Genomic DNA, 21,191 nt, shown 5'->3' with positions numbered 1-21,191 from the left:
GGGCCTCTACCAAGAATACCAGCGTTAGCGTAATTGCTCTGTAGCCCTTGTTTATGGCAGCAATTAACTACTAGCAGAATCAGTTCTGTGTTCAGCACACTTCCAGTTTGTGAGAATAAATTCAACTTGTTTGCATGTAAGAGATGTATCTTCTTTTTTTATTTTCAAACTTATTTTTATTTTTAAAATTTTTATTTTATTGTTTTAAGTATGACAAATAGAGTACATATGTCTCCTTTTTTTCCCCTATGGACCTTCCCCAGCCTCCCCTCCCCCCTCCCTGTACATGCCCTCGCCCCTCCTCCGCAGTGTCCTGTGTCCATTGGTTACGCTTATATCCATGCACACAAGTCTTTCGGTTGATCTCTTACCCCCTACCACAACCCTCCTCAGCCTTCCTGCTGTAGTTAGTCTGTTCGATGCTTCTCTGCCTGTGTATCTTTTTTCATCAGGTTGTAATGTTCTTTATTATCCATAAACGAGTGAGATCATGTGGTATTTTTCTGTCACTGACTGGCTTATTTCACTCAGTATAATGCTCTCCAGTTCCATCCAAGCTGTTGCAAATGGTAAGAATTCCTTCTTTTTTATAGCAGCGTAGTATTCCATTGTGTAGATGTACCAAGGTTTTCTTTTTTTAATATATTTTATTGATTTTTTTACAGAGAGGGAGAGGGAGAGAAAGTTAGAAACATCCATCAGCTGCCTCCTGCACACCCCCTATCGGGGATGTGCCCGCAACCACAGCACATGCCCTTGACCGGAATCGAACCTGGGACCTTTCAGTCCGTAGGCCAATGCTCTATCCACTGAGCCAAACTGGTTAGGGCTGTACCAAAGTTTTCTAATCCATTCATCTGCTGATGGGCATTTAGGCTGTTTCCAAATGTTATCTATTGTAAATTGTGCTGCTATGAACATAGGGGTGCATATATCCTTTCTGATTGGTGTTTCTGTTTTCTTAGGACATATTCCTGGAAGTGGGATGACTAGGTCAAATGAGAGTTCCATTTTTAACTTTTTGAGGAAACTCCATAGTACTATCTTTGACAGTGGCTGCACCAGTCTGCATTCCCATCAGCAGTGAAGGAAGGTTCCTTTTTCTCTGCATCCTCACCAGCACTTGTTTGTTGATTTGTTGATGGTAGCCATTCTGACAGGTGTGAGACGGTATCTCATTGTTGTTTTGATTTGCATGTTTTCATATGTCTCTTGGCCTTCTGTAACTCCTCTTTCGAAAAGTATCTATTTAGGTCCTTTGCCCATTTTTTGATTGGATTCTTTATCTTCCTTTTGTTAAGTTGTGTGAGTTCCCTGTAAATTGGAGGGGTTGTTGGAGATTAAACCCTTGCTGGAGATAACATTTGCAAATATGTTCTCCCATGCAGTTGGCTTTCTTGTTGTTTTGTAGATGGTTTCTTTGCTGTGCAGAAGCTTTTTATTTTGATCTAGTCTCATTTGTTTATTTTCTCCTTAGTTTCCATTGCTCTAGGAGCTGTATCGTTAGATATATCGCTAAGACAAATGTCTGCTATTTTGCTGCCTATGGCTTCTTCTAAGATTTTAATGGTTTCCCATCGTACATTTAAGTCCTTTATCCATTTTGAGTTTATTTTGTGTTTATTATGGTGTAAGTTGGTGATCTACAATAGTTTCATTTTTTTTGCAAGTATCTGTCCGGTTTCCCCAACACCATTTATTGAAGAGACTCTCTTAACTCCATTGTATGGTCTTCCCTCCTTTGAGACTTATCTTCATGTTCCCTATATTGGGAACTCTGAACTCACAGAGTTCATTCAAAAGTGGTGTTATATAAAAAAGGAACACATGGCCCTAACCTGTTTAGCTTCGGCCCACGGACTAAGGTCCTGGGTTCGCTTCTGGTCAAGGGCAGGTACCTTGGTTGTGGGCTCAATCTCCAGTAGGGAGTGTGCAGGAGGCAGCTTAATCAATGTTTCTCTCTCATCAATGTTTCTATCCTTCCCCCTTCCTTTCTGTAAAAATCAATAAAATATATATTTTTAAAAAGAAACACACGAAAAAGGAGGCAACTTAGGACAATCCCTGTTTCACCCAGTAGAATTTATTTACCATGTCTGCCAACCCTGGTTCCTGAGTCCTGTGAGGAGGGTTCTGTGTGGGCAAGCCATAGCTAAGGCTCTTCATTGAACGTTTGCAACTTTGCCGATAACCAAATCTTGGCCAAAGAAAAAGGCCTTGAAGTTATTCCTGACAGACTTTGCCACAGGTTGCCCAGAGTACAACAGTGGTCTGCAGCGGACTAGCCTGCTCACTCTTTGTAAAGGATTAGCCTGAGGAACCCATCAAGAAGCTGGCACACATTTTGGAAGGCAGCTATGCTCACCACTATACCACCAACGCCTTGACTGGCACACATTTTGGACAGATTGTGTAGTAAATGAAGTTTATACTTCATGGAAGAAAAAGTGTTGCGCCCCTCCCCCTCCTTTTTTTTTTTTTTTTTTTTTTTTAATTTAAAGAGGGCAAAATAGGCCGGCCCTTGTGGCTCAGTGCTTGATTGTTGACCCATGAATCAGGGGTTCACGATTCAATTCCAGGTCACAGCATATGCCGGGGTTGTGGGCTCGATCCCCATTAGGGAGTATATACGAGGCAGCTGATCAATGACTCTCTCATCATTGATGTTTCTCTCTCTATGTCCCTCTTCCTTGCTCTCTCTGAAACCAACCAAAGAAACAATTTTTTTTTTTAAAGAGGGTAAAACACATTCTATGGCCAGCCAGGCCAGGTAATGTCTATGATCATGTCTATGGAGTTGATAAAAGTAAATGAATTAGCAAGAATCCGAACTCATCATGATATAATTCCTACACAAGCCTGGAATCAGAAAATCTAGTCCATGACTTTCCCCAGCCTGGGGTTTTTGATCAGTTCTACACAATGTGAGCAGGACCCCTGTGTGTGGGTGTGTGTGTGTGGGGGTGTGTGTGTGTATTGAGTACTTCACTGAGAGGCAAGAAGGGATGGGGACTGAAATCTAGCCCTCACTACAATCTCCAAATTTTTTGTTTGTTTTATTAGAGGAGAGAGAGAGAGAGAGAGAGAGAGAGAGAGAGAGAGAGAGAGAGAATCCATCAGTTGCCTCTTGTATGTGCCCTGACCAGGAATAGAGTCAAACTACTGCCTTCTCAGTGGTGTACAGGATGGTACACCAACCTACTGAACCACATCAGACAGGGCTCGCTCTTCAAATTTTTTAACCCCAGGGGCGGGCGGCCCTTCTAAATGGCACCAAGCGCTCTGTGGATCATGCACAGCTTGAATTTGAGGGAGAACATTCCAGACCCTAGCCAGAGAGGTTTAGAATCTACAAAATTCCTGCTATTGACCTTGCATTTCTGAGTTGTGAGAAGAGAATGTTCTGTTTCATCTAGCCCAGGGTTTGCCCTCATTGCTGGTTCTAAAAGCCCTTGGGATTTCCTTGGATTTTTTTCTTCTTTTTTCTTTCAGACAATGAGAAATTTCTATTAAATTTTAATTTTAATTTTCCTTTTCCTGACTTCATTTATTAACCTGGTCATATGATTTTGGGTCCTCAGCAATCTCTGTCAAGCAAAGACCAGAAGCAGGGGACCCAAATTTAATATAGATAGATATATCTGTATAAGATCTCACAATCAGCCCTGGCTGGTTTGGCTCAGTGGATAGGGCATCAGCCTGCGGACTGAAAGGTCCCATGTTCGATACTGGTCAAGGGCATGTACCTTGGTTGCGGGCATATCCCCAGTGAGGGGTGTGCAAGAGACAGCTGATTGATGATTCTCTCTCATCTATGTTTCTAACTCTCTATCCCTCTCCCTTCCTCTCTGTAAAAAATCAATAAAATATATTTTTTAAAAATCTCACAATTACACGGGGACAGGCACAAACTATACATACCCCTATTTTTGTATATCCCCATCTGCATGCACTGACTCATACACACCCATGGCTATGCATACATCAGCAGAAATGCTCACTGAGTCATATGCCTCCATATGTACGCACTTCTTTTTTTTTTATTTTATTTTTAAAATATATCTTTATTGTTCAGATTATTACAAATGTGATCCTCTTCCCCCCCTCAATTGCTCCCCTCCACCAGGTTCCCCATCCCCCATTGTCCTCATCCCCATCCCCCATTGTCCTCATCCATAGGTGCACAGTTTTTGTTCAGTCTCTTCCTGCACCCTCACTCCCCTTTTCCCCGAGAATCATCAGTCCACTCCCCTTCCATACCTCTGATTCTATTATATTCACCAGTTAATATTGTTCATCAGATTTTTTTAATTCTCTTGGTTTTAAGATTCACTTGTTGATAGTTACGTATTAGTTGATCATAATTTTTATCTTTATCTTCTTCCTCTTCCTAAATAACCTCCTTCAGCAATTCATATAATTCTGGTTCGGCAGTGATGAACTCTTTTAGCTTTTTTTTATTTGTGAAGCTCTTTAACTGTCCTTTGATTCTGAGTGATAGCTTTGCTGGATAGATTATCTTTGGCTGTAGGTTCTTGCTATTCATCACCTTGAATATTTCTTGCCATTCCCGTCTGGCCTGCATGGTTTCTGTTGAGAAATCAGCTGACAATCGTATGGGTGTTCCTTTATAGGTAACTACCTGCTTTTCTCTTGCTGCTTTTAATATTCTCTCTTTGTCTTTTGCTCTTGGAATTTTAATTATGATGTGTCTTGGTGTGGTCCTCCTTGGATTCCTTTTGTTTGGGGTTCTGTGTGCTTCCTGGACTTGTAAGTCTATTTCTTTCCCCAGGTGAGGGAAGTTTTCTGTCACTATTTCTTTCATTATTCTTTCTGTATCTTGCTCTCTCTCTTCTTCTGGAATCCCCATAATTCTGATGCTGTTTCGCTTGAAATTGTCCCAGAGGTTTCTTACACTATCTTCAACTTTCTGGATTCTCTTATCTTCTCCCTTCTGCAGAGGAGTGTCCTCTGGCTCTTTGTGTTCTAAATCTTTGTCTTGATTCTTGTGATCTTCCAGTCTGTTTTTAGGACTTTGTATAATAGTTTTTATTTCAGACAATGTTTTCTTCATTTCTTGTTGATTCCTTATTATTTCTAGTTGCTCCCTTTTCATATCCTCATAGGTCTCATTTATTTTATCGACCTTTTTTAGGATATTGTTGAATAACCTTATAATATAACTGTAGTTTTGAACTCAATATCCAATCTTTTCTTTTCCTCCATCTCCTTCCTCTTGTCTGCATTTTAGTTGTTTCCCTGATTTGATGGAATAGCTTTGTGTGCTAGGTGTTCTGGTAGAGCCCAGTAGCACAGCCTTCCCAGTTACCTGTGGTGGACAGTCTTGGTGTAGCTCTTTGTGGGCTGTGTGTGCAGTCTTGTTGATAAGTCTTGCTTATTGTTGGTATCACTGGGAAGCTTTGATCTCCAAGCCAACTGGCTGTGAGGATCAGCAGAGTCTCAGCTAGGAGGGCTTCTGTACTCTGCTTGGATAGGGCGGGGTCTCTGGGTGGCGCAGACAATCTTTGGTTCTCTGTCAGTCTCGCCTTAGAAAAGACCTGTTCTCGGAGAGTTTCGGAAGATTGGTTGCAGGCGCACGCACCTCTTTGGTAAAGGCACAGACAAGCTTTGGGTTCCTGCCAGTCCCTCCTTAGAGAGAAAAAAAACCTTACACACTTCTTTACTCTCCAATTAGGTACATGTACACTCAGAAACATGCATTCTAGGAAGAGGGAGAATTGTCTTTGAGAGAAAAGATTTTGTTAACAGAACAATGATTACATTTTAAAAAATATGTTCTTATTGCCCTAGCTGGTTTGGTTTAGTGGATAGCGTGTCAGCCTGCGGACTGAAGAGTCCCAGGTTTGATTCCAGGCAAGAGCACATGCCAGGGTTGTAGGCTGGGGCATGCAGGAGGCAGCCGATCAATGATTCTCTCTCATCATTGATATTTCTCTTTCTCTTCCTCTCTGAAATCAATTGATTTTAGAGAGAGAAGAAGGGAGAGGGAGATAGAAATATCGATTGGCTATCTCCTGCACTGAGCCACACCGGCTGAGCTACAACGATTACATTTTTGATGGAGTGGATCCAGTTCTGTCACACCTGCGTCGCTGTCCATTTTTTTCTGGGACCTCGCAGGATCCTCCACCCTCTTAGACTTCTCAGGGAGTAAGGGTAGAGTACCTTGATAAAGGGGGTAGGGGCCTGATTTGAGTGTCACGTCTGCCAAGAGTCGTGTACTATTGGGGAAATTATGTAGCTTCTCTGATCCCCTGGCTTCTTCATCTTTAAAACGAGGCTGGTGAATTACATTAGGGCCCCTTAATTCTTCTCTGCCCTTGTGTTTCCTGCTCCTTCCTCCCCCCACAAACACACCCTGTGGATCTTATGATTTTGAATTTTTGTCACTAAACTATCTCATTTAGGTACCAGTTTTCTTGTTTTCTAGTTCAAATTTTAATCAAAGACTTAGCTTAGTCTGCACTAAAGAAACAATGAAATAAATTTGTCAAATTAAAAAACAAATAATGATACAATTTCCCTTTAGACTTTTAAAATATTGACGTAACCTGCAGCCTTCCACATTATCCTGGGGCCTCCTAGGACCATGTCGCTCCCAGTGGCTCTAGACCGGGAGCCACTGACACCAACAGGTCCTAGGGGTTTCTGATGGCTGCCAGGCCCTACGTTGCAGAGAGCAGGATCTGCTACCTATGGCTGGAGGGCTTCCGAGCACAAAACAAGGCAGGGAGGAAATACTGAGGGGCAGGTACTGGCAGAATTACAGAGTTCCTTTCTGCTTAATTTAACACAACTTGACTTTTTCCACTCACGGCCCGTCTTTAGGGATGTCCGGTCCTCTCTGATAGGCCCGGAGTCAGTCCAGGATCAGGTCCTGCCTGCATGATCTCCTGGACTCTTGCCCAAAGCCTTGAGGCTCCTTTTCCCTCCCCAGGATCTCAGCCTGGACTAGATACCAGCTTCCAGGCCTATTATTCCTTCCGCCCTTCTTCTGACCTCTCCTCGCTGCTACATGTCATTTCATTCCCTCTTCTCATAACCCCAAACGTTTCTCATCTTTCTCTTACTCTCCACCAGGGCCTCCAAGAATGCCAGGCCTGGGCGGGACCTCACTGATCTCAGTCCACACGCCATCTGACATTGGTGATCTCAACTACGCTATAACCAGCCTGTGGTTTTCTGAGGCCTGTTTGAGTAGCACAAACAACAGGATGCTCACAACCTTACTAGACAGCTCAGCGTATTTTAGGCTTATACAGGTTGTCATCAGTCCTTTCCTGAAGGCTTTTGCTCCTAACCAGTTCCTGTTCAGAATGAAAACAGCAGTCAAAAAGCCATCTGCATGATGACAGGAGGAGATGTGACTTTGGGTGGTGGGCACGCAGTGCAATACACAGATCATGTAACATAGAAACCTATACCTGAAACCTGTATGTTCATGGTGACCACCCCAATAGATTTTAACTTTAAACAAAGGCATTTGCATCCACAAATGGGTAGACATTGGCTGAGCGATTTCTCAAATGTCTACCCCCTACCTGTTGTGGGGTCGAACCCTGGGTTCAAAATAAGACCACCAGAGGCTGAAGATTGATTTTAAAAAGCAGGCAAGGATTTATTGAAAAACTGGCCAGAAAGGCCGCGAGAGCACCACAGGCAGGTGGGCCCCACAGGACCACTTTGATCCAGGTGTAGGCAATCCTTTTTAAAGCTTCAAACCACAGGAATTTCCCTTTGCTCTAAATTCTAAAGGCTGGGAACGTTGGAATGTGGCCCTATCTTGCCCATAATACAAAAGCAGAACTCAGAGGTTAATCTCTAAAGGTTATCCATAGTTTCTACCCCTGAAGCTACTGAGTCAGTGGTAGTCAATCTCCTTTAACTACCCTTTTGTTTAAGCTAGAAATCGAAGGTTGAAGTCAGATAGCAAGGTTAAAATTCAAACAGCAGTTTTTACCCAAGTATGATTGCTACCATATTTCACTATCCTCCTCCAAGACTCCTAACAGTAGGGGGAAGAATTAACGCATCCTCTTTTCCTTGATTTGGCTTAAAATTCCATGTGTGTTTTGCATTTTCCGTTATAATAGATCTGAGTTTGTTTAACTATATGAAGAAGGTGAAGGAAGATGCTCTGGGAAGATGCACACCAGTGGCTCTGGTACCCATGAGAGCTTGTAAGTTATCTCAGTTTAAAAAACAGGAACTTGCCGAAACAGGTTTGGCTCAGTGGACTGAAAGGTCCCAGGTTCGATTCTGGTCAAGGGCACGTGGGGGGCGTGTAGGAGGGAGCTGATCGATATTTCTCTCTCATCAATGTTTCTAGCTCTCTATCCCTCTCCCTTCCTCTCTGTAAAAAATCAATAAAATACATATTAAAACACACACACAAAACAACCAGAAGCTGGGACGTATGTAATACTTTCAACAATAAGGAATTATTAAAAAAGAAAAAAAAATTGAAACATAAGCTTGCCCCTGGTGGCTCAGTGGTTGAGCATGAACCAATGAACCAGGAAGTCATGGTTTGATTCCTGGTTAGGTCACATGTCCAGGTTGCAGGCTCAATCCCCAGTAGGGGGTGTGCAGGAAGCAGCCAATTGATGTTTCTCTCTTACATGGACTTATCTCCCTTTCTCTCTCTCTCTCTCTCTCTCTCTCTCTCTCTCTCTCTCGCTCTCGCTCTCGCTCTCGCTCTCACTCTCGCTCTCGCTCTCGCTCTCGCGCTCTTGCTCTCGCGCTCTCGCTCTCTCTCGCTCCCTCTTCCTCTCCCTCTCCCTCTCCCTCTTCCTCTCTCTCTTCCTCCCTTTAAAATAAATTTTTCAAAATTGAGGAATAATTGACATATGTCCTTAATTCTTGCTAACTCAACCCTCCTTCCACTTGGGCCCAGCATGGGTTAACAACTCTAGCTTTGTTCTCCTAGATAAGTTGCGTGAATTTAAGCAGGCCTCTCTGGGCCTTGGTTTGTTCACCTAAAATCAGAGATTAGATTTGGTGGCTGCTAAAACCGTTATAGATGGTAGAATCTGTGCATTAAAACAATTTTTTAGTGGGGAGGGGTGGGAATGGGGGAATGAGAACAAATATGTGATACCTTAATCAATAAAGAAATTTAAAAAAATAAAAAAACAAATTTTAAATTGTTTTATCACAGTTGACATTCAATACTACATTAGTTTTAGGTGTGCAACATAGTGGTTAGACATTTATATAACTTACAAAATGAGCCCCCTAATAAGTGTAATATCCACCTGGCACCATACATATTTGCTACAATATTGTTATTTTTATTTATTTATTTTAAAAAATACATTTTATTGATTTTTTACAGAGAGGAAAAGAGAGGGATAGAGAGTTAGAAACATCGATGAGAGAGAAACATGGATCAGCTGCCTTTTGCACACCCCCTACTGGGGATATGCCAGCAACCAAGGTACACGCCCTTGACCGGAATTGAACCTGGGACCTTTCAGTCTGTAGGCTGACGCTCTATCCACTGAGCCAAACTGGTTTCGGCTGCTACAATATTATTGACTGCATTCCCTATGCTGTACTTTACAACCCAGTAACTGATTCTTAGGTCAACACTCAACACTGAACCTCACAGGCCAGGCTGAACCTCTTAATTCCTTCACCCTTTTCACCCAGCCCCTCAGCCCTTCTCGTATCTGGAGACTACCACTTCTCTGTATTTATGAGTTTGTTTCTACTGTATTTATTCTGTTCATTAGATTCCACATGTAAGTGAAATCATTTGTTATTTGTCTTTCTAAAGCTGACTTATTTCACTTATCATAATATCCTCCAAGTTCATCCTTGTTGTTGCAAATGGTAAGAGCTCATTATTTTTTTATAGCAGAGTAATATTCTGTTGTGTATTCAAATGTACCACATCTTCTTTATCTGAGTGTCTACTGATGGACACTTTGGTTGCTTCCAAATTGTAGCTATTGCATATGAAATGTCCTTCCTTGTCTCTTGTTATGGCTTTTGTTTTAAACTCTATTTTGTCTGCCAGGCCGGTGTTCGGCGCTTGAGCGTGGCTCTGCGAACCAGGAGGTCACGCTTCGCTTCCCAGTCAGGGCACATGACAGGGCTGCAGGCTCCGTCCCCACTGTGGAGCATGCAGAAGGCAGCTGATCAATGATTCTCTCTCATCACTGATGTTCCTAACTCTCTCTCCTTCTCCCTTCCTTTCTGAAATCAGTAAAAATATATTTTAAAAAATCAATAAAAACATATCCTCAAGAGAGGATTTTTTAAAAGTCTATTTTATCTGATATAAATATTACTACCCCAGCTTTTTTTAAAGTTCCATTTGCATGAGATATATTTTTCCATCCCTTTATTTCCGTCTGCATGTGTCTTTTGATCTGAAATAGGTTCCTTGTTGGCAGCATAGGTATGGGTCTTGTTTTCTCATCTTTTCAGCCACCCTGTGTCTTTTGATTAGATTTAATTCACTTATATTTAAACTAGTTATTGATAGGTATATAGTTATTGTCATTTTATTATTCATATTTCTTCTTTTTCTTCTTTTTGAAGTCCCTTTAACATTTCTTGTATTAGTGGTTTTGTGGTGGTGAACTTTTTAGCTTTTTCTCATCTGGGAGAGAATCTGTGCATTAACCCTTCATATGCCAGTCAACTTTATTTGTTTGTGAGAGAAAGAGATTGTTCCATTTATTTATGTATTCATTGGTTGTTTCTTGTATGTATGATCGAATCCATACCTTTGTTTATTAGGACGATGCTCTAATCCAGCGGTTGGCAAACTGTGGCTCACGAGACACATGCCGTTGGCAAGCAGCAGTTTGCCGCTCTGATGACTAATGAGTTTGCCGACCACTAACCTACACTCTTTTTTTTTTTTTTAATATTTTATTGATTTTGTACAGAGAGGAAGGGAGAGAGATAGAGAGTTAGAAACATCGATGAGAGAGAGTCATCGATCAGCTGCCTCCTGCACACCCCCTTCTGGGGATATGACCGCAACCAAGGTACATGCCCTTGACCGGAATTGAACCCGGGTCCCTTCAGTCCCCAAGCAGACGCTCTATCCATCGAGCCAAACCGGTCTCGGCTAACCTAGACTCTTGATTCCAATAATTACAGGCTGTTGTTCCTTATGATTAAGCCCCTATTCCAGTGGTCAGCAAACTCCTTAGTCAACAGAGCAGCAAACTGCCGCTTGCCAATCGCATGTGGCTGGTGAGCCACAGTTTGCTGACCACTGCTCACATCAGTTGAGCTACCTGGCCTGGGCCCTAGTTGATATTTATAAATGACAACTAGTTGTGGGTGCTGGGACATTGAAGCAAAGAAAGCACAGGTTCTATTCTCCAGGCATTCCCCCACCTCAGCAAGGGGGGGTTGACACGTAAGTCCATGTAGGTTTGGCACTCGGTGCCGAAGCTGCTGATGGTGCCTGAGGAGAACTGTAGAAGCAAAGAACATTGGGAAGGCTTCACAGAGTAGGTGATAGGTGAGCTGAGCCTTGGAAGCTGAGATCAGTAGATGGAACGGAAAGAGAACATCCCCCGGCAGGAGAAGCACATGAGCATTGGAGTAAGAAAATAGTGTGGGGGGTTTGGGAGGGACAAATGTAGCTCAAAACAGACTGTGTATGTGGGGGTGCGTATGTGTGTGTGTGTGTGTGTAAGAACAGACTGAGGAAGTGGATTTGATCTTGATATTAAAGGGTCTTGAGCACACGGTGAATCTAACTTTGTCTGAGGACTAGCGCTTTCCCAGCGGTTCTGAGGAGCAGCCCAGGAAGGTGTCCTGGGGCCTCCCAGGGCCTTCAGAGAGAGGCCCCACTGGGCCGCAGGCACAACAGCTCCATTTTTGCTTTATCTATGGGGTTCTGCTTGATTTCATCTGACAAAAAGTTTCCACTGCTAAAGCAAGCAAACAAATAAAATGAAAAAGTTACAGCCAATGGGGCCACTGAAGGATTTTCTGCCGGGGAGAAGCTGAAGGAACCCTCTGAAGGAGACGTGGGTGGGAGGGGAAGGGGGCAGAGGCCCCATGGCTGACTTGGGGAGCAGGAGTCTTTCATTTAGCCTTCTGGCCGGGAGAGGGGGATGGTATGAGGAGGTGGTGCGCACACACCTCTAAGGTATGGGCGGATCAAAACTTAGGTCTCTCCCAGGGTTCGGAAGAAATGTGTGGTCTCAGTGGGTAGTCCCCCACCGTGGGGGATGGGCAGAGAGAGAGAGAGAGAGAGAGAGAGAGAGAGAGAGAGGTTGGGGGAGAGGCAGGAAGCGGGCAGCTAGACTAACAAAGGTGCCTGTGTCGGTTTGCCCATCCCAGGTGGGGGGGCGGGGCCTAGGGCTGGGGTGTGTGTCACTTTGCTTGTGGCATGTGGGGGCTCCGAGGGAGCATCCGTTAGTAGCTAGGTCCCCATCTCAGCTCTGCTATGGCTGGTGAATGGGGCCTGGGGAGGCGTGCTAACCACCTCAGGGACTTCTGGAAGTTTCTGGGGCCAGGCCCTTGTATGTCGGAGGTTGGGCGAGCAGATGCTGGGGGAACCCCTTAAGCTCCTCTCCATTCCCCCAGGGACCATGGGCTGTGGCTGCAGCTCAAACCCTGAAGATGACTGGATGGAAAACATCGATGTCTGTGAGAACTGCCATTACCCCATAGTCTCACTGGACGGCAAGGCCACGGTAAGAGGCAGGACGTGGGGCTCGGTGAGGGAGCCGGGTGGCGTGCACACCTCAGAAGAACGAAATGGGCCACCTCGAAAGGGCCTTGAGCCCTAGCTGGTTTGGCTCAGGGGATAGGGTGTCGGCCTGTGGACTGAAGAGTCCCAGGTTCGATTCCGGTCAGGGGCACATGCCTGGGTTGCAGGCTCGATCCCCGGAAGGAGACATGCAGGAGGCAGCCGATCAGTGATTCTCATCATTGATGTTTCCATCTCTCTCTCCCTCTTCCTTCCTCTCTGAAACCAATAAAAATATATGTAAAGTCCTTGAAATAACAGAGCGGCTCTCTCCTCTGCAATACAGAAAGGAAAAGAGGCCCAGAGAAGGGAAGGGACTCTCCTAAGGCCACACAGCAAGCAGTTGGCAAATTCAGGGAGAGGAAGACCCCGCTGGGCTGGAGAAGTGCAGATCAGGGTGGCGGGGAGGGGAGCCGGGATCTGACCCAGCCTCCTGCTCTCTGACCTCACTCTCACTCCCTGCCCCACAGCTACCCCTCCGGAATGGCTCTGAGGTGCGGGATCCACTGGTCACCTACCAGGACACCAACCCCCCGGCTTCTCCACTGCAAGGTGACCTCGCCAGCAGGGCCTGGGAGATAAGGCCTGCGGGTCCTCGGCTGTTGGCCTCGTCTCCTCCCCATCTCCCCTCTATTCTGCCCTGCTTCTCATGCCCCAGTCCGTGCTCTGCCCCGTCACTGCTGAACTCCGTGTTCCCAGCCTCCTCCAGGCTGGTTCTCCCTGACGCCCCCTGGTCTTTACAGACAACCTGGTCATCGCTCTGCACAGCTACGAGCCCTCTCACGATGGGGACCTGGGATTCGAGAAGGGTGAACAGCTTCGTGTCCTGGAGCAGTGAGTGTCCCCTCTGTGCCACCCATCCTTGCCCTACGCTGGTGAGGGAGGAAGGGAGCAGAGACCCCGGGCCCGCAGCCCTCCTGCAGGTGCTGACCCGCTTGCAGCAGGCGCCCTGGAGACCAAATGAGAGGCCGGAGCGTGCTGGGCTGGAGGGTGGGGTGGCATTCACAGCGGGGGCTCGGAGGGAGGGTGTCCCGCGGAGGCAGGCCGAGCCAGCCACGCTGCCCGCCGATGTCCCCAGGAACGGCGAGTGGTGGAAGGCGCAGTCTCTGACCACCGGCCAGGAAGGGTTCATCCCCTTCAACTTCGTGGCCAAAGCGAACAGCCTGGAGCCCGAACCGTGAGTGGGGACCCCGTTTGGGGGATGGGTGGGAGCAAGCGGACTTAGGGACCCCGGAGCAGGGGAGGGCCGCTGGAGGGGTGGGTGATGGAGGAGGAGCCTTCCAACACACCACGGCTTTCGCTCCGCCCCGCGCAGCTGGTTCTTCAAAAACCTGAGCCGCAAGGATGCCGAGCGGCAGCTCCTGGCGCCCGGGAACACGCACGGCTCCTTCCTGATCCGGGAGAGCGAGAGCACCGCGGGTGAGCGGGGGCGGGGCCTCAGTGGACGGGATCTCCGTGGGCGGGGCCTCGGTGGGCGTGGCCCGGGCTGGCCCCCCCTGTGGGCGTGGCCCGGGCTGCCCCTCGATGGGCGGGATCTATTGGGCGGGGCCTTGGTGGGCGGGGGTCAGGGCGGCGCCTCAGGGGCGGGTTTTCGGTGGGCGGGGCCCGGGCTGGACCCCGGGCGCCTCGGTGCGGGCGGGCGAGCCCTGGGGCTGGGGCGCGGGGGTGAAGGGGCGCCCACCATCTGTTCCCCCTCCCCTTCTGACGTTCGCTTCCCCGTTCCTTTAATCAGGATCGTTTTCCCTGTCCGTGCGGGACTTCGACCAGAACCAGGGAGAGGTGGTGAAGCATTACAAAATCCGCAACCTGGACAAAGGCGGCTTCTACATCTCCCCCCGCATCACCTTCCCCGGCCTGCAGGAGCTGGTCCGCCATTACACCAGTGAGCGCGGCGGGACCCCCTTACCGGCGTCCTGGCACCTGCCTCCCCCAGTCCCTCTCGGGGACACGCTCTCCCCAACACAGCTCTCCCCATCACTAAGCTGCCCCCATCACTAAGCTCTCCCCATCACTAGGCTCTCCCCATCCCTAAGCTCTCCCCATCACTAAGCGTGCCCTTTCATTCCCGGCGGGGGCGAGGACCCTTCCCCTGCAGCCGCAGGGGTCCACCCCTCCCCTGCCAGGCCAGTTCCCTAGACGGGTTTGGTGAATTCCCTGCTCCCTTCCTTGTCCTCGCAGATGCTCCGGACGGGCTGTGCACGCGGCTCAGCCGCCCCTGCCAGACCCAGAAGCCCCAGAAGCCGTGGTGGGAGGACGAGTGGGAGGTCCCCAGGGAGACGCTGAAACTGGTGGAGCGGCTGGGGGCTGGCCAGTTCGGGGAGGTGTGGATGGGTGAGTGAGGCCCTCCTGGACTGCGGGGGGTGAGGGAGGGGGAGGAGAGGCGTCCGCTGAGGTCAGAGAGGGCCCCCCTGCAGTCTGGGTGACTTCCTCCAACCCCTGCCCGCCCCAGGCTACTACAACGGGCACACGAAGGTGGCGGTGAAGAGCCTGAAGCAGGGCAGCATGTCCCCCGACGCCTTCCTGGCCGAGGCCAACCTCATGAAGCAGCTGCAGCACCAGCGGCTGGTCCGGCTCTACGCCGTGGTCACCCAGGAGCCCATCTACATCATCACGGAATACATGGAGAACGGTGGGCATCACCGCCTCCTCTGCTCACTCCGCTCTGCTCTCGCTAGCGGGTGGAGGGGATATGCCTTCTCTCCTGACACAGCACTGAAGTTGCTAGAGTTTTCCTGGGCGCCTGAAGTCTCCCCTCCAGGGGCGAGAAGAGAGTGTGTCCTCCTCGGGGCCTGTCTGGGAGCCCAGCCTAAGGCGGCCGGCTCTGGAAGAGCATCCAGTCCCCGTCTTCCCTGGCCTACAAGTCCCGTGGGCCTTCAAGGCCCTACCTTGATCTAAAGACGCTTGTTTTCAGGAAATGAGTGGCTCCCTAGCCCCTTCCTTTCCCTTCTGTCCCTGAGAGTTGGGAGGCCAGATCAGCCCCAAAGCCCTCTTTTCCAGTTCTGGGTGAGCCCCCCCGCCCCTTGGTCTGTTACTGGGCAGAGTAAGAGCCCCAGGGTGGTAAAGAGGAATGTCCAGGTCTAGATTTGCTACAGATTTGCTGTGTGACACAGGCCAAGCTCCTGACCTGCATCTGTGCTCCGTTTCCCTGAGTAAAACAGCAGAAACGGTTCGCCCAGAAATAATACAGAGAAATTACTAAGGTCTCCAGAGCCTGGCTGCTCGGGTTAGAATTCTGGTTTCACAATTCTGAGGCCCTGAGCTAACGACTCCACTTCTCTCTGCCACAGTGTCCTCTGTAAAATGGTGATTACAATGCAATAGTTACCTTCTCGTAGGTCTTTACGGAGAGGCAGTTAAAGCACATAGAGCAGTTAGAACAGTGCCCGCCATATGCTAACTGCTCAGTAAGTCTGCTGTCACCTGGCTCTGATTCTTTGGGAGCATAAGATCTCCTTCTTACAGGAAGTGAGGAAAGCTGTTCTTTGGCTAATGGGTTCTGGAAATGGCAAATATATTTTATTACTTAAGCCGGCTTTAGTTGGTAGTTGCTTGGAGTTCTGTGTTGAGAAGGACTCTTAGGCTCATTGGAAGTGAGTGCTAGGATTGATTGGCAATGTCTGCCATGGACACAATGGAGGAATGGCAGTCTGTGTCACACGTTTGCTGTGCCTGGGTGAGCCCCTTGTCTTTGGTGACTACTTCAGTGTTCACAGTGGGGACACACAGGTTGCTGTCATCTTCACACAGGGCTTTAATCTCTCAAGAAGGGACAGCAGTTACTAGCTCCAATACAGCAACTCCCAACCTGTCAGGCCTCCACGCATCTCTTTCCACACTCCTTAAAAAAAATAAACAAATAAATAATAATAATAATAATAATAAATATATATATATATATATATATAATTTTTTTAAAGAGGAGCAAGGCAATCATGAGGATTTTTAAAAAAATATGTTTTATTGATTTCTCACAGAGAGTAAGAGAGAGGGATAGAGAGTTAGAAACATCGATGAGAGAGAATCATCGATCAGCTGCCTCTTGCACACCCCCTACTGGGGACGTGCCCGCAACCAAGGTACATGCCCTTGACCAGAATCGAGCCTGGGACCTTTCAGTCCGCAGGCCAACGTTCTATCCACTGAGCCAAACCAGTTTTGGCTATATATTTTTTTTATTAATTTTTTTACAGAGAAGAAGGGAGAGGGATAGAGAGTTAGAAATATCAATGAGCCCTGCCGAAACTGGTTTGGCTCAGTGGTAGAGTGTCGGTCTGCGGACTGAGGGGTCCCGGGTTCGATTCCGGTCAAGGGCATGTACATAGGTTGTGGGCACATCGTTGGTGGGGGGTGTGCAGGAGGCAGCTGGTCGATGTTTCTCTCTCATCGACGTTTTTAGTTCTCTATCCCTCTCTCCTTCTCTCTGTAAAAAATCAATAAAATATATTTAAAAAAAGAAAAAAGAAAAAAAGAAAAAGAAATATCAATGAGCCCTAACCAATTTGGCTCCGTGGATAGAGTGTTGGCCTGTGGACTGAAGGGTGCCAGGTTCGATTCTAGTCAAGGGCATGTACCCTGGTTGCAGGCACATCCCTGGTAGGGGGTGTGCAGGAGGCAGCTGATTGATGTTTCTCTCTCATCAATGTTTCTAACTCTCTCTTCCTCTCCTTTCCTCTCTGTTAAAAACAACAACAAACAAAACAATAAATTATATATTTTTTTAAAAACATCAATGAGAGAGAAACATCGATCAGCTGCCTCCACACCCCCCCTACTGGGGATGTGCCTGCAAGATACATGCCCTTGACCGGAATAGAGCCTGAGACCCTTCAGTCCACAGGCTGCCACTCTATCAACTGAGCCAAACCAGTTAGGGCCCTACACTCCTTTTAATGCACACATTTATTGCTGCTTACTTTGGGCTGAGCACTGGGAACATGGATGGACCAAGCAAGGTGCCTGCTGTCTCATTTAATTATGCGCTACAGGAAAACCAGAGTTTGTGCTAGGAAAGTTTCAGCATGCCCCAGAGAATGTATATGGTGATTTAACTTATTATGTCTAGTAGGATCTAGAGAAGCTTCCTAGAGGAATGGTCTAGCTGGACCATGAAAGAAAAATAGGCAGAGATGGGACAATGAGGCTTCGGGTGAGAATGCAATGGTGTATGCGGAAAATGTGGACATTGTCTAGGGTGGGTGGAACAAGAGTAGCAGGAGCAGGGAAGAGAAGAAACTACAGAGGGGGCCATGCAGAGCTTTGGATGCTGGCTGAGGAGTTTGAGCTCGACCCATGGGTGACAAAAAGCCTTCAGATCCCTTTGAGCATGGAAAAGACCTTCACGTGTGCCAGAGCTCCTCACTCTGAACACACTCTCCTCCATTTTCTGCCCTTCCTCTCCCTTTCCACATATAAGACACTGCCTCTAGACACCCCTACACACAGTTAGGGGGAGAGGGTTGGGAGCTCTCTCCTCTGGCAACTTGGGTCAGCAACTCTTGCTTCTGCCCACAGGGAGCCTGGTGGATTTTCTCAAGACCCCTGCAGGCATCAAGCTGACCATCAACAAACTCTTGGATATGGCAGCCCAAGTAAGGAGACTTGGCAGGGCTGGGCACGGGCACGGGGCACGGGCCAGCAGGGTAAGGATGTCTGGCCACCACTGCTGACCAATCCATACCCGACCTGCAGATTGCAGAGGGCATGGCGTTTATTGAAGAGCGCAATTATATCCATCGTGACCTGAGGGCCGCCAACATCCTGGTGTCCGACACCCTGAGCTGCAAGATCGCAGACTTTGGCCTAGCACGCCTCATTGAGGACAACGAGTACACAGCCAGGGAGGGTAGGTGTGGGACGGAAGGGAAGCCTGGGACCTGCGGGCCAAGCAGACCCAGGTGACCTCACTCTGCCTCCCCACAGGGGCCAAGTTTCCCATTAAGTGGACGGCGCCAGAAGCCATTAACTACGGGACCTTCACCATCAAGTCGGACGTGTGGTCTTTCGGGATCCTGCTGACGGAGATTGTTACCCATGGTCGCATCCCTTACCCAGGTCAGGACGAAAGGCAGGAACTGAAAAGGGTGATGAGGCAGGGCAGTAAAACCCATGCCTTCCACTCACTTCTTCTCAGGCTCAGAACCTGAAAACTTTCTAGTTGCTTCTCCTCCATCTTCTCAGAGACTCGACTCCGATATCACCAGGGAGGGACCAATCAACCATGGCTGACTTTCTTTTCTTTTTTTTTTTTTTAATACTTTTAAATTACACTAATGTGCTTTTTTAAAAAAAAATACATTCTTATTGATTTTGTACAGAGAGGAAGGGAGAGAGAGAGTTAGGAACATCGATGAGAGAGAGAGTCATCGATCAGCTGCCTCCTGCACACCCCCTACTGGGGATATGCTCGCAACCAAGGTACATGCCCTTGACCGGAATCGAACCCGGGACCTTTCAGTCCCCAAGCCGACACTCTATCCATTGAGCCAAACCGGTTTTGGCCCATGGCTGACTTTCATCTCTGTCTCTGGATCTCTCTCTCCCTTCGATAATCCCAGCTCTTCTCTTTGGTTCCAACACAGGCACCCTTGTATGAGTGAAAAGGTTCTGGCCTCAGAGACAAGAAGCCTGACTTTCATTATCAGACATGCTGTGATGTTAACTTTCTGTTTGGTCAGATGATTCCTTCTTTTCCCATATGTAAAATGTAAGGTTAGACTATTACCTGGCCCACCCCTAGCTGGTTTGGCTCAGTGGATAGAGCATTGGCCTGTGAACTAAAGGATCCTGGGTCAGATTCTAGTCAAGGGCAAATGCCTGGATTGTAGGCTGGATCCCTAGTAGGGGGCATATGCCGCAGGATACAGCCAATCAATGATTCTCTCGTATCATTGATGTTTCTCTCTCTCTCTCTCTCTCTCTCTCTCTCTCTCTCTCTCTCTCTCTCTCTCTTTACCTTCTCTAAAATCAATAATAATAATTAAAAATATATATATGTTCTCAAGAGAAAATGATGCCAAAATTGTTTAGAAGTCTGGGAAAAAATCTCACACACACAAAAAGCATATTACCTGGCCCATTTAAGTACTCAAGAGTGTTAGGTTTTGTTATTAATAATCACTTTGGGCAAGTGACCTCACCTCTCTGAGCCTGTTTCCTGGTATGAAAAACAAGATTATCTGTGAAAGAGCTTGACTTATAATAGGTGTTCACTAAATACTTCCCTTCCCTCTGAAGCTTTCGTCTTAAGAACGAGAGAGAGAGAGAGAGAGAGAGAGAGAGAGAGAGAGAGGTGTAAACAACTAAGTCCCACTCTCTCCCACCCCCCCTTTATCTTTATCTACTGGACAAAGTCCTTTTGCCCCTGAATTCAGCCAAGACAGTGATGAAATCTTTGAAAAGGAACTCGCTAGGAAACTGGGGAAAGGAAATGGAACACAAAGACAGGGCACGGAGGTCACAGAGTGCAGTGGCCAGATTTTAGAAGCTTCCCCCATGGAAGGTAAAGGCACTTTAGAATCGGAGGGCTTTTCTTGGCCTGGACGTGCACCATCACAGAACCGAGGGAGAGTGCTGGGGCTGGAAGCCCACTCTCATCAGCGTGCCAAGGACCCTCACTGCCCCCACACTGTGCCCACAGAGGCGAATCCATAGGCAATGCCCCTGTTACAGCTGAAAAGACATTGTAAGCGTGATGGTAAATGGCCTCAGGGTCAGGGAGACAATGGAAAGTAATGGGGACCTGCGAACTTGCACCTGCTCTAGCAGACAGTTGCCTTTAAGACCTGGGGATCCAGCCCTGGCTGGCATGGCTCAGTGGTTAGAATGTCAGCCTGTGCACCGGAAGGTCTTAGGTTCGATTCCCGGTCAAGCGCATGTACCTTGGTTGTGGGTTTGCACCCCACTCAGGGCCAGGGTGCATGTGGGAGGCAACCAGTCACTGTGTCTCTCTCACATCCGTGTTTTTTTCTCTCCCTCCCTCCTCCTTCCTTCCCTTCTACTCTGTCTGAAAAGCAATGGAAAAAGTGTCCTCAGGGGAGGATTAACAAAAAGGAAACACAAAAACAAAAGGCATATGGGCCCAAAAAATAGATTTTTTTTTTTTCAAGAGAAGCCCAAACTTGCAGCTTTAGAAAAATGTGCCCATTTCCAAACATGGGTGATTGATTCAAATTATTTAAAAACACTACAGCAGAGACCGGTTTGGCTCAATGGATAGAGCGTCGGCTTGGGGACTGAAAGGTCCCAGGTTCGATTCCGGTGAAGGGCATGTACCTTGGTTGCGGGCATATCCCCAGTAGGGGGTGTGCAAGAGGCAGCTGATCGATGACTTTCTCATCGATGTTTCTAGCTCTCTATCTCTCTCCCTTCCTCTCTGTACAAAATCAATAAAATATATTAAAAAAAAAAATAAAAATAAAAAATAAAAACACTACAGAAG

The 21,191-nt window shown here is 47.5% G+C and overlaps 1 protein-coding gene across 2 annotated transcripts in view; it reads left to right on the top strand.

Annotated features, from left to right (window-relative positions):
* LCK (LCK proto-oncogene, Src family tyrosine kinase) overlaps positions 1–21,191 on the top strand; it is a 28,923-nt gene that overhangs the window by 5,669 nt on the left and 2,063 nt on the right. Inside the window, exons 2-12 of one of the 2 annotated variants that reach the window (XM_036446411.2) lie at positions 12,589–12,698; positions 13,225–13,306; positions 13,498–13,588; positions 13,833–13,931; positions 14,070–14,173; positions 14,487–14,636; positions 14,933–15,085; positions 15,204–15,383; positions 18,266–18,342; positions 18,443–18,596; positions 18,674–18,805. In XM_036446411.2, the coding sequence (XP_036302304.1) occupies positions 12,594–12,698; positions 13,225–13,306; positions 13,498–13,588; positions 13,833–13,931; positions 14,070–14,173; positions 14,487–14,636; positions 14,933–15,085; positions 15,204–15,383; positions 18,266–18,342; positions 18,443–18,596; positions 18,674–18,805 (1,327 nt within the window). In that variant the 5' untranslated portion in view covers positions 12,589–12,593. The remainder of the gene's footprint in view (positions 1–12,588; positions 12,699–13,224; positions 13,307–13,497; positions 13,589–13,832; positions 13,932–14,069; positions 14,174–14,486; positions 14,637–14,932; positions 15,086–15,203; positions 15,384–18,265; positions 18,343–18,442; positions 18,597–18,673; positions 18,806–21,191) is intronic. The other variant, XM_036446412.2, reaches the window with a different exon arrangement.

This window comes from Pipistrellus kuhlii, unplaced genomic scaffold (assembly GCF_014108245.1).
Source record: "Pipistrellus kuhlii isolate mPipKuh1 unplaced genomic scaffold, mPipKuh1.p scaffold_m20_p_2, whole genome shotgun sequence".
Lineage (NCBI taxonomy): Eukaryota > Metazoa > Chordata > Mammalia > Chiroptera > Vespertilionidae > Pipistrellus > Pipistrellus kuhlii.
This window is presented reverse-complemented; position numbering and strand designations above follow the sequence as displayed.